This window comes from Heloderma suspectum, chromosome 2 (assembly GCF_057233095.1).
Source record: "Heloderma suspectum isolate Gila_16-S chromosome 2, 16-S_ref, whole genome shotgun sequence".
Classification (NCBI taxonomy): Eukaryota; Metazoa; Chordata; class Lepidosauria; order Squamata; family Helodermatidae; genus Heloderma; species Heloderma suspectum.
Window position 1 is genome coordinate 4,503,438 of NC_139459.1, and position 13,617 is coordinate 4,517,054.

Sequence of the window (13,617 nt, forward strand, 5' to 3'; positions counted from 1 at the left end):
GGCCCTTCATTAGTGCCCCGAGCCAGCCATCTCATTAACAGGCAGAGAGGCTGCATCTAGGCTAGCTTTTTCATTAAGGTGGTGTTAAAATAGTCTTCAGACAGCCAGTGTATAGGAAACAGGATAAGTGCTGGTTTTATTCAGATAATTCCCTGGCTATGAAGAATGCCCTGGCTTGACACTTACGATTTTCCAAAAGAGTATGAAACCGCCTGAGGACAATGCTCAGCACTGTGAAGTATGGGACACAATGCTCTAAATATAGATGCCACGTTCTGGGAAGCCAGCCACCTTTGCTAAGGACTCAGACATCTGTTATTAGCCCACAAGAGCAACTTTTTAACCTGAGCTCTGTCTAGAATCCAACTCTAGTATCCGGACTCAGTGACAAATATGATTTATCTGCTAAAAAAAAACACCCCAAAATGAAAAATGACTAACCCCTCTTCTTCTGCAGAGCACTGTCAAGTGAAAGGGAGGAAAGAAAAGAGCAGAAATTTTGGAAAGAGCAAAGCAGCCAGAGAAGAGACGACGTTTCCTTGCAACATATTAAGAACCACCCAGTTCTTCCCTCCCTATAGAGGCTCTTTGGATCATGGAATAAATTAAATAAAAACAGCAACATTGTATAGCACTTTGAACACTTTGTGCCAGGCGGCAGGGGTTGTTTGAAGGTTAAACAACCCTCAGATAACCCACAACTTCCCATGGAGGTTGAATAATGGCTGCCTGCACATGCTGCAACCCACCAGGCCTTAAATAAGCCACGGCGGGGTGCGGTGATGGTGTGAACTGGCCCACTGTGCAGCTATCCTGTCTTTTTCTCCTCAACAGATTTTCTGCGGCTAGAAAAAAAGGCGAAAGAAGTTGTGGGAAAACATGGGAGGGTTACAATTGGAGGATGACATAATCAGGACACCCTGTACAATTCCATGAATGAGGCAGGGCAACAGTGTGGTAAAAGTCTAATCTGGGAGTACCCCAAAAGACAGAGTTGTATCTAGAGTTGTATCTAAGGCTGCCAAGAGAGTTTACAGGTGAGGTGCAATTTTACATGGGGTGAAGGTCTTCCCTGCTTGCACAGTCACTACACTGCTGGTCTACTATACACCTGTAGCAGGATAAGGTGGTAGAATGTTGAGGTGGTGGTAGAGATGGCTGTACCACTTTAGGCTGCAAGTGGAGAATGCCATATTGAACCTTCCCCATGTAAAATAACAATAACAATTCCTACAGCTAAAAACCTAATCCAGCCCACTCCCTGTTGCACCAGTTTTCTACTTGCAGGGAGTTTCAAAAACATGATGATTCCATAAGAACATAAGAAGAGCCATGCTGGATCAGACCAAGGGTCCATCTAGTCCAGCATTCTGTTCACATGGTGGCCAACCAGCTGTTGGCCGGGAACACTGAAGCAGGGCATGAGCACAACAGCACCCTCCCACCCATGTTCCCCAGCAACTGGTGTACATAGGCTCACTGCCTCTGGTACTGGAGGGAGCACAGAGCCATCAGGACTAGTAGTCTTTGATAGTCTTTTCCTCCAGGAATTTGTCCAACCCCCTTTTAAAGCCATCCAAACTGGTGGCCATCACTACTTCATGTGGTAGCGAACTCCAGAGTTTAACTCTGCACTGTGTGAAGGAGTCCTTCCTTTTAGCTGTCCTGAATCTCCCACCAATCAGCTTCATAGGACGACCCCAGATTCTAGTATTTTGAGAGAGGGAGAAAAATGTCTCCGCATCCACATTCTCCACACCATGCATAATTTTGTAGACTTCTATCATGTCTCCCCTGATCCTCCTTTTTTCCAAGCTAAACAATCCCAGCTGTTGTAACCTTCTCTCATAGGGGAGATGTTCCAGCCCCTTGATCATTTTAGTTGTCCTTTTCTGCACTTTTTCCAGCTTTACAATGTCTTTTTTTTAGGTCTGGTGACCAGAACTGGACACAATATTCCAAGTGTGGCCACATCATAGATTTGTATAGGGGCAGTACGATGTTGGCAGTTTTATTCTCAATCCCTTTTGTAATTATGCCTAACACGAAGCTTGCCTTTTTTACAGTGGCCGCACACTGGGTTGACAACTTCATTGAGCTGTCCACTACAACCCCAACATCTCTTTCCTGGCTGGTCACTGCTCGCTCGGACTCCATCAGGCTATACTTGGGATTTTTTGCCCCAGCGTGCATCGCTTTACGTTTGCTTACACTGAACCACATTTGCCATTTAGATGCCCATTCTCCCAGTTTGGGGAGGTCCTTTTGGAGCTCTTCACAATCTCATTTTGTTTTAACCACCCTAAATAATTTGGTGTTACGCACAAACTTGGCCACTGGTCACTCCTAATTCCAGATCATTTATGAACAGGTTGAAAAGCATTGGTCCTAATACAGACCCCTGTGGGACCCCACTATTTACTTCACTCCATTGGGAGAATTTACCATGCATTCCTCCTCTCTGCTTTCTGTCCTTTAACCAGTTTCTGACCCATAAGAGGGCCTCTCCTCTTATTCCACGACTGCTAAGTTTGCTCGGGAGTCTTTGGTGAGGGACTTTGTCAAAAGCCTTTTGGAAGTCCAAGTGAACAATGTCCCTACCTGAAAGCTAAAGTTATACAGTCCCTTCTACAACCATAGACTTCTACTACCTCTAGAATTTAGATAGGTGATAGAGAGATCGATATCTGTATATGTGTGTGTGACAGAAAGACTGGAGTGTATCACATTTTTTCTTGTGCAAAGTGACAAAAGCACGAACTATATGGTACACAGGAGAAACGTGTGTCAATCTTGTGGTTGTTTCCCAAATGGTGGAAAAGAATCTTCAAGGGAGTGGGAGATTTTGAGCATAAACATGGTTGGATGGGGGGAAAGTCTAGCAGTTCTTCCCCTACTGCCTGTCAGTCTTCTGCTTAGAGCCTCCCACATCTCATTTTCTTTAAAAAAAAATTCCAGGGGAAAATTATATATATATCTCCCTGTGCAATGTCCAGTTTAGGCTTCTGAGTCTGTACTGAGTCAGGTGCTTTCAGACAGAGGCCTCCTAGCACTACCAATCAAAAGACAGTGTGCAGCTATTCCATCTTGTCTTTCTCAATGGATTTTTTGTGGAAGCAAAAAAAGATGGAAGAAGTGGTGGGAAAACACTGGAGGATTGCAAATAGGAAATTTCACCATTTGTATCCCGTGTAAAATTCCACGCACGAGGAAGGGCAATGGCATGACAAGAACCTTGCATGGAAGCACTTAAGGTTCATCGTCACCATTACTCTGTGAGGCAGGCCATCTCACCAAACTGAGGAATGGGGACACAGAGAGGTGTGAGTGGCTTGTCCAAAGCTGCACAGTGGGTCTGGCAGCCAAGTCTAGGCTCCAAACTGAAATCTGGTCAAAGTCCTGGCCAGGTCGTGCAGCTTACTCCGTTGCCTCCATTGACACTAAGCGCTCCGAGTTCTGTCAGATGTCTCAAGTTCCAAATAAACCATGCAAGCTGAGTAGGTTTTGCTCAAATTGTTCAGGTAATTTGCACTGATTTGACTGATTTGTTTTTGCGCCAAGAAGCAGCACATTCAGCACTGAAAAAGCAGCGAAAGGCGGAACACAGAAGTTGAGGATTAATGGAAGCCCCGATAAAAATTGCCACAGGAAGTCAATTTTGGTGCAGTTTGTTATACAAAGAATTGCTCGGTACAGTTTTGCTGTTATACAGCAGAAAAGGGCAAAACCTCTGTTTTTGACTGGCAGAAAGAGGTTCAGAAAACGCTGGTAAATTTCCAGAAGGTTGTTGCCAAGTTTACAGTTTTGAATCTCAAAAGGTTGTTACATTTAGCAATGAGGACTTAAAGGCCCCAGGAACATCCATCTAAGAAGCAGTTGAACCACTCAGTGCAGATATGGCAGGCTGGTATTTATCTTGAGGTCATTCATCATGGCAGGGTTAACTCCAATCCCACCCACGGAAGATCTATCTACCTATCCCATCACCGCTCATCTTTGCCCAACAAAAGAAGATGCTTTGCTTTGCCTCATTTCTTTTTTCTCCTTCTTTCCTTTAAAAGAATATTCTCTCCTTTGCAGCATTGCTGAGAAATAATTTAGCCTTTGATACCCTCACTGGGAGACAGATCTAATTAATGTCTCACCTCTTAAAGCTCATATCATTAAGAGCCTAACTACATACTACATACAAAGTCATGTAACAAAAACCTGATGGCTCTCAACAGACAAACGGAGAAAATCAAGAATGTGCAGATTTGAAGCACTTTTGTGGATCTGCTTGATAAGGTTACTGATAAACAGACAGCGCCTTTACGCACTGCTAGAAATCTAAAACTTAGAGCATTCATCCTGATAGGAGCCGCTGATAAGCCAATTAGGTATCCAATTTTTAAAGCAACTCTCCCAAATGCCAAGTGAAGTCCGGTAAAAAAAAAGTTCTTAATCCTTTACTTTCTTAAGGTTCTGGTGTTGTTTTATGCGTGGAAATGTCCCTGAGGAAAAGCATAGTTCAAAAAGGGTAAATGTTGGGTTTTCAACATTGACCAAATGTGTTTTTTCTTGCCTGCGTGGATGGCTAAACCAACTCTGGCAATATGAAGGTCAAGTCTGCTGATTGGCCTCTAAGTAGTAGTACTAGCTGGCAGTCAGGATTTGGAGCAGTGACTCCATCAAGGCAAGATGGAGGCAGAAGGTCTTAAATGTAGGGAGACCTGGTAGCCTTCAGTTGAGTATTGACAGAGCAAAAGAAGAAGGATAGAGAGTGGGGATGCTGCAGAGATCTGGGTCAGAAGGATGGGCATAAACGCCTAATAATGGGCATAAAAGCCTAGTAGAGGCTGATATTGTAAAGCTCTGGGATGATGACATAAGTCTAAGACCACAGGAAGCTGCCTTATACTGTGTCAGACCCTGGGTCCATCTAGCTCAGTATTGTTGACACTGACTGGCAGCGGCTCTCCAGGGCTTTAGGCAGGATTTTCTCCAGCCCAACCTGGAGATACCAGAGACTGAACCTGGGACCCTCTGCATACAAAGCAGGGGCTCTACCACTTAGCTATGGGTCGTCCCCTAACGGCCAGGTTTAACTGTCCTGTTACTCACTGTCCTGAAAGAATAAAAGGACCTCGCTGGATCAGACTAAGGCTTTCTTCACACGGAGCTTTTATCCTGCGATTGAGATGGCTCCCCACGGAAGTTCGTGGGCTCTTTACATGACGCCGTGATCCGCCAGGGCGTATCCTGCACTAAATGCCCTTTGTCCCGTTTTTAAATAGATTGCAGATAATGAGCTATCAAATTACTCCGTTGTGTTCTTGAGTTCCCTCCCTGAAAAGAGGAAAAGTGGCAAGAAGAGGAGCAAGATCAATGAAAGATAATGGAAGACTCAGATACAGGGAGAAGGAGGGGGAAAGGGGAGGGGGAGAAGGAAGTGGGTGAAAAAGGGAGTCGTGATCCTGCATTTAAAACAGAGGCAGAAAGCCCCATTTTAAATGCAAGATTTTAGGCTGGTGTAGAGATGCCCTTTAGGTCCATCTAGTCCTCCATCTTGTTTCCAACAGTGGTCAGCCAGATGTTTCCAGGAAGCCCAATAGGCAGGCACAAAGGAAACAGCCCTCCTCTTCTGCTTGGCCCAAGTACATCAGGCAAGCGGATGTATAATGTCTCTGGGCAGGAATGCTACAATGCCTAATGCTACTAGTCCTCATGAACCTGTAACATCCTTTTTTACATATAAACCAGTGACTATCAACATATCTCATGCCACCATAATGACACATCCTGTGAAGATGAAGTGCTTTCATACTAGGGCTCTCTTCACACCTTGGTTTCTTAGTAGGATCGTTCTTCTTTGATCACTGGTTTCCACGGGAGCTTTAGGTGACGACGCTGCTCGCCTGCTACTATCTCACAACTTTCCTTCCCTCTTCCCGTGTTATCTGAGAACGGGGAAGACCCGGCATTTTCTGCGATTGAAATCGCCATTTCCCCCCTGTGTATTTCCCCTTTAGGGCTTTGTTCCACTTTGTGTGGGCGTGTGCTAGGGGTGTTGCTGGGTGGTGTTGTATAACATTGACATGACAACAAATGGGGGGGGCAGATCACTGACCATGCTTTCAGTGGCCGTTTCTGCCTCTCTCCCATTCCACTACGGGCGCCTGAACTGTAAAGCGGTTAACCACCCCAAATGCTTCTCCGAGATGCCCCAGAGCACAGGAGTGCTTACTTCTGAGTAAACCCATTGGCTGTAAGGTTTTCCTGTCCTGGGAGTAAGTGCCACTGAAATCTGTGTGGCCTGCTTCTGAGTAGGCATGCATAGGAGTGCATTGTAAGTCTACTTAGAGTAGCAGTCTTAAGGTTTCCCATCCTCTTCAATGCATTTACTTTGCACCTCCCCCTCCCATTGCTTCTTCTCCCTTTTGCTCACCAGTTTGATGGGCTTTTTTCCTCCCAGGGTGGATGGGGGAGTCTCCCTTCTCAGCCACGCAGGAGAAAGGCTTGACAGTTAGAATTTCCATGGGTATTAAAAGTGCCTTTTCTCCTCCCTGGAATAAATTCATCATGCAGAGCTTGGAATGGTCATTTTTAACGGTTTCCTTTTGGGGTGTGGAGTTGTTTTAGATAAGGCGGTAATGCTGAGGTGGTTTTCCATAGTACTCCCTCCCTCCCACCTAGCCAGCCACTATCCCTTCTCTTAGCTCACCTTGCAGGGTCGTTGGGAAGCCAGAATAAGGGGGAAGAGCAACAGCAGTGCGGGCAGGGGGGAGCAAGCTGGGTCTAATGAAGAAGGTGTCCCCCGTGAAGCGGTCGCCAGAGGGGGGGCTGCTGGGGCTGGCTTGCTGCTTTGACTGTATACAAGTCCGCTTGTGCATTTCTTACTTCTGTAGTTGGGAACCAGAAATCGGTATACCCTTCTGACTCAGTAGTGCAAGCAATATACTGCATTTAATTCCACCCCATCCTGACACACTTAGCAGAGATGGACTAGCAGCGCCAGCAACCTCAGTAAGCCACCGAGAAGACTCTCCCTCCCTTGGAAGAAGGAGGGGACCAGCTCCCGTAATCCCCTGTCCAGGCCACTAGAAGGGCTTCCGACTTCCCTCCTGCTGTGGAGGGACAGGCGGAGCCATCAATCATGTTACAGGAACCCATGATCGCAGGGGGAGGGGGCATGGGGTCAGCAGCCCCCGTCTGTCCTGATCGTTCCGTGCAGCTCAGCCCAGCCATGAAAAGGTATAGAGCGGAGGGATGCCTGAGAGATGTCTGTATACAGGGCCAGTGTAAATCCCAGAAAAGATCTGGAATCAAAAGGGCTGGTTTGTAGTGGGATAAAATGCCAGGGGTGAAGAGAGCCAATGTCTGTCTGCTTTGTATAAATACCAGTTGATGACAAATTGTCTGTAATCTATCAGTCCTGGGCTGTTACTCTGGGAAAAAAAGTAACTGGTGGTGCCACTGTGAAAAGCCAACTGTTGATGTGATCTGTGTTTCTCAGAGTTTCTCTTCTTTTGCTGGGCAAAAGCACGATGACCAATTATGGCAAATGTGGCTAATGCTCCTGAATATAAAAGCCCTACTTTCCCCAGCTGTGCCTTCTGTAGTTTTATGTATCCTATTAAAGTAGATTTCTTTCTGGAATTAATGCAGCCAGTACTTCATTAGGTGGCGGTATTGAATTATCCACAGTAATTGAGCTGTGCTATTAAAGTGGGAGATCTCTGGGACCAAAGGGTTAGGAACAATTCTTCCCTCCCCTGATGTGGGATAGAAAAGTCTCCCATTAAAAATTATTTTGAGGCGCTTGTTTAGGCATCATCTAACAGCTACTTTGTCCCCTGAGCTCTCCCAAATAGTTGATCCTCTACAAAAGAGAAAGCTTTCCGTTGCCCCAGAGCATACGGGGTTTATGTCCCCCAAATAATTTTTTAAGGCTAACAATCCTTTTTAAATATAGAGCAATCAAATCTCCAGAGAGAGAGAAAGAAATGGAAGGAGAAGCCAACCCTCCCCTACTATGCCTGTCAGGTTCCCCGATCCCCCCAGCACACATGCTCAGGCAACCTGACACTGGACACCCAAATCAGTGAGATTTCTTTACTGCAGGGAATCCCACTGAAAAAAGTTAATGGTTACACTCTTCAGAAATCATATAGCTGATTGTCGGAAGCTATAGGCTCTATGTAATTCCAGAACAGTCCAAAGCTAAATACTACTACCGTGACTGAGCTCCTCAACATGGTTTCTCCGTTGCCATCTCCACGGTTGTGAACACAAGGGAAGGGACTCTGGATTCCTGGGTACCTAACCCAGACAATCCTTTCACAGGACTCCAACCCCAGACATGGAAAAGGAATGATTCCTGGAATGAACCCATCAGGCAATCAGGGGATAACTTCTTGAAAGGTCTAGCAACCCACACCCATAGAGAGTCCAACTTTGAATCCTTTGTGGATAACTCCAGGCTACATGGCCAAGGCCCATCAAGATCAAGGGAAGGGCATACCCACACACGCAAGGAGTTCCAGGCCACCACTTTCGCATTGGCAACTCCACGCTGCATGAGTTCTGGCAGAGGGAAGTCCAAAAGTCATAGATCAAACCCAGCCTGCCGTACACTGCGCTGACTACAAACAGAGACACATAATCCACAGCAACAAGAGTTCAAGTCTATGAAAAGCCTCACAGTACTTTTCCTGGCAAGTCCTTAACAATCCAAAGTTCCAGTCCATGTGCAGAGTGCCTCCAAAAGCCCAGACAATGGTGGACCCAAACTGAGAAGGCTTTGGGCAATGAAGACGAGATGTTCCTAGCAAAGGCTCTTTGCCTCTGCATCAGCTTAAAAAGGAAGGCGTGACTGTAGGACACCCCCTCCAGATCCCTTGACAGACAAGAGCCTTTAGCCTTTCAACAAGGCCCCTGTCTAAACAGGGCGGCACTGCTCAGCCCTCCAGCAGTGATGCTTCAACCTGGGCGACCCTTCTGCAAACCCCAGCCCACCTCTGTCAGGTTCCCACGGACAGGTCCCAGCCTCCCTGCCTGCCAAGGCCAGACCAGCAGGCGGACAGGGAGTTGGGTGACTCCCCCGGCTCTGCTCTGAGAACACTGACAGAGAGAAGCTCACACAGACTCTGACATTCCAGAGGCTGAATAGGCCCAAGCCCTTCCAGGCTACTTCCAGTCAAATCCTGGCTATAACCTACAAGGCCCACTGCAGTACTGAAGCTGGGCCCGGACATTGCCTCTGCATGCAGGTGCGAAACAAATCCTTTATTCCAAGTGGAAGAGGGGTGAAGGCTTCTTCGTATTGCCCCTTGGCTGAGGATGGGAAAGCGAAGGTTGCACAAGGGAGTGGAGGGTGGAGGTTTCAAGATGCAGGACCCTTTAAATCCTTCACCACCCCGTTCTTATTTATACACAGTCTTCTGCTTCATGCACAAGGGCAGGACTTACATACTTTGATGCTCTACTGAGTAAACACCAGGCCCCGCCTTTGCTCTGATTCTCTGTCCAATTGCACCAGCACCTGCTTCTACCCTCGGTTGCCACTATTCCTGCTGCCTGCCCACCCTGGTGCCTCTGCGCTCACATTTGCTACTGGCCATGCCAGTAGCAAATGATCTCTGTCCCTGGGTTGTTGGTTGTTGGGGGAGTCCAACACATCTGGAGGGAAGCAGGTCAGGGAAGGCTGAAGTACGTCAAGAGAGTGTGGCATGGACCCTGTTCATGCGGCACAAGCACCCCCGGTTTGTTAAGCTGTGGGTTGCTGACAATGAAGTAGGAGCAACGGAGCCACCTGACTGCTCCCGCTGTGCTAAACAACCCAGGGAAGTTCCAAACTCAGAACTGTAGGTTGCTGGGAGGAGGAACAACCGAGATTTGTAAACCAAGAAGACAACATGAGTAATGGGTCTGGGTTGTTCCTCCCCCAACAACCTACAATTCCGGATTTGGATGTTAGGAACAACCCAGGAACAGAGAGCTTTTCTACCCAAGGCATTTACTGTGTGCTTGTGATTTTCTACTCATGGTTGTTTATGGGTTCTTTAGATGATATTCTGATCCTCCAGTTTCGCTTCTGTTTTTTCGAAGCACTTCCTGGGTTTTTTTAGAATGGGGAAAATGGGGTATTATTTCTGAAAGTGTTGTTTCTACTTGTGTATTTCTGCTACTCCACTATCGCACAGCTCCACCTAAAGGATATGTAGCAGAAAAGCTGGAGAAGAAAAGCTCTTTGCGTAGAGCTCAGACCTCAATTCTGCGATGAAACAAGAAGTACATACAGCAACCAGCAGCCTCATATAGAACAGCTCAGAGCATCCCTGAGTTGTTTAGCTCAGCAGAAGTGGCTGGACAGCCAGGAGCCAGCACTCTGATTCTCTCCCACTCATTCATGGCTATCTAGGGGCTATAACTCTTCCTAACTACAAAAATGGTTAAACACTATTCAGGGAAGTGGTGGAATCCTTTTCCTTGGAGATTTTGAAGAAGATTTGGACTGGCATCTGACACAGGTGCCCTGTGTACAGAATAGTCTCTCTTAATTAATATAACAGGAAAAATATAATCAATATAAACCATAATCAGCACAATAATACAAATACAACCATAAATACGCAATCTAAAACAATACAGTACAAAAAGTTTGCTCATACACAAACTCTCTCCCTGTTCACAGCTGAACATGAACACCACAAAAGCAGCCCGCAACAATAGGGCCACAACGTCCAAATGCCTGGGAAAATGAGCACGTCTTTGCCTGACTCTAAAGAAATGAAATGCCGTGATGCAAGGCTCCTCCATGGGCTGAAATATCCCTTGTACCTGGACTGTGGGATCAGAAACACTGAAAGAACATGCTATATCCATGAAATCGATGCCATCTCAGTGTACTCTTGGACCGATCTCGTCTCCCTTGTTGCTATTATCCCATAAACCTCTCCTTCATCTGTTTCAACCAGGGGATTGTCAAGAGCCATTTCCACCATCTTACCTTTCCATCAGTGGTAACAGCTGCGAAGACGGTGGAAGAATAAGGAGCCCAGGCAACATCGCCAACAGCAGAATTCAGGTCATAAATGAACATGGGAGTCCTGCAAACAAAAGACCCTGGATGTCAGGAGACTGCCATGACATTTTCAGAGGACTGGGAGGGTAAGTCCTGCAGAATCTGTTAATGGCAGAAGCAAGTGAAGAGCAGGTCCAGACATGTCAAGGCAGGCATGCAAATTGCAGCAGAGGGAATTTGGGCTAGGCAGCAGGTTTAAGGGAAAAGCTTCTAGAAAGCAGAAACAACAAACAGTGGTGTAATGGTAAACTTTGAGGTGCAGGCACTTATGTTGACAGTCCCCATAGCTGCGCCCTCAAGGAGAGTCCAAAATGCAGGCAACTGTATTGATCCCTATCAACAGACCAGTTCCAGCAGTTTTCATCTCCACCAGGAGCAGGTCTTTTGTAAAGCGAATAGGTCTCCCATTCGAGACCAAGCCACCCCAAAATCCTTTGCTTTACAACATGCCGTTGCTGGGAAAATTCATTTCCCTCCAGCTCCTGTGAGGACTGCAGCTCAGCTCAGAGGGAGCAGGGCAGTCTGGGGGGGCGGCAGGTGACATCAGTGTCCCCGCTAATAGAAGAGTGCAGGTGCGGCATCCCTCTGAGCCCTGCCTCCGCTACACCACTGCTAACAAACAAAAACAGGCAGATCCCACTCAGCAGGGCCCCCGGCCATTTCCTGGGAGACAGAACAGTTGAACCAGCTGGCCCCCAGCTTTGTCCTATTTCCTTTTGCTTCTAGGGCCCACCAGGGCAGGGGGGGAGTGAAATCAGCTCCACCTGTGACCCACTCCAGGTCAGGAGGGCAGGGGGGAGGAGTGGCACCCCAAAGTGGGACAAGGCAGAGCTCCTTCCGTCAGAGCCAGCCTGAGATGTTTTGCTCCCCAAGCAGCTCCACCTCGCAACCCAAGAGGCAGGCTCCAAGACCATGCTCCTCCATGGGGCACCATCCCAGTGTTTGCCTTAGCTGGCACCCCCTAGGAGGGGCCATGAGGGCACCTCTGAGATCAGGGGCTGCTTCTCTGGCATCCCTACAACTGCTGCCCCTCTAAGCCTCTGCTTGGGTGGCTTCTCGCGGAGCAGCTGCCTCAAGGGGCTCATGAAGGAAACCTGTGGCTGCCCATCGCCGCAGAGAACTTCAATCTGGCCTCGGCTCACGCCCAGGAGGGCACGAGCCACAGCCGCCCTCTGCCATGCAGAGCGGGGGTGGACAGGGTGGCACTGCACAGGCTGCCACTGGACGTACTTGATGGTGTGGTCCCAGATCTTCACGGTCCAGTCAGAGCTGCAGGAAATGAAGACCTTGCTGTGGAAGGGGTTCCAGCTCACGGCATCGACGGCCATGTGGTGAGCATGAAAGATGTCCAGGAACTGGCTGGAGTAGGACTTTGAACACTGCAAAAAGACCGGGAGTTGGTTTCCACCAAGAGCCCCGTGCCTGCTCCCCACCCCACACCTCCACATTAGCAGCTTGCTGCCTTGCTCTCTGCATTTTCTCCTGTGTATGAGTTTTCACTTAACACATGATACCTGCTTTATCCCTCGTTGGCACACGGTATGGAACCCTGCTCATCACTGTAATTTCCATATACTCTGTACTGTAATTCTGAATCCAGTCAGGGGAATTAGGCTTAATGGAAGTATTTTTAGAGCAGGGCTGTTTTTTTAAGTGTTCATTTTCAGCCACATGCAGAATTTCTGTTCCTTGAGAGATGCTGTAGCAAACTGATAGGTACAGAAATTATCTGGGGTTCCAGAATGCCCAAAGGCCTAGCCTTAGAATGCAGGTGACAGCAACTTCTGCTGCTATTTAACAGACGTCTGGAATAAACAGTGTGCTAGATGCTGTACAGGAATCAGAAGCATGGCAGTCAGTGGCATAGGATGGCAGGGGCCCCATTACTTATAGGCCAGTCCCTACCACAGACTAACAAGGCCACTCTTCCAGATTTGATTTTAGGATAAAGACAGCCAAACTCACCAGTATTTATCACTTACAGCCATGTTAAATTTGACATATTTGCTAAGCACACACACACATTCCAGCATGACTATGGCTGCCTTTACACTAAAGAAAACCCCTGCAGTCCTCCCATTCTGGAGCCTTTCCGTGTATATCGCGGGCTCCCAGACAGTGACCACGTGATTGCTGAAAGGGGAAGCTTTTTATTTTCAATGTTCCATAGACCTCAGTGAAACAGCACCATCTAGTGGCTGTTTTAATTGTGTTACATTTTGAGTTTTAAAAATGGTTCATTTGTTCCAGGTCTATTTGAGATGGAAAAACCAGGCAATACCTTTGGATATACCCTGGAGGTTAACGGCATCATGAAAAGGACCCGCAACATTCCATGAGCAAGCAATCTCAACAGCAGGATAAAAGCTCCATGTGAAGGAGCCCTATATTTCAGCCAGGAGTATTATTATTATTAGTTTATATCATGGGCCATGTCACCTCTAAAGCTCCTTCCTCCTCATCAAAACTCTGTAACATCAACATTAAACTCATTTTACAGATGAGAGAACTGAAGCTGAGACAAAGTGATTTGTCCACAGCTATCAAGCTGA

General features: G+C 47.3%; 1 protein-coding gene across 2 annotated transcripts in view; it reads right to left on the reverse strand.

The window, feature by feature from the left end:
* DNAI1 (dynein axonemal intermediate chain 1) overlaps positions 1-13,617 on the reverse strand; it is a 232,862-nt gene that overhangs the window by 77,498 nt on the left and 141,747 nt on the right. For both annotated transcript variants that reach the window (XM_084832793.1, XM_084832794.1), the window contains 2 exons: positions 12,296-12,444; positions 10,991-11,090 (listed from right to left, as the gene is read on the reverse strand). In XM_084832793.1, coding sequence (XP_084688919.1) covers positions 10,991-11,090; positions 12,296-12,444 — 249 coding nt within the window. The remainder of the gene's footprint in view (positions 1-10,990; positions 11,091-12,295; positions 12,445-13,617) is intronic.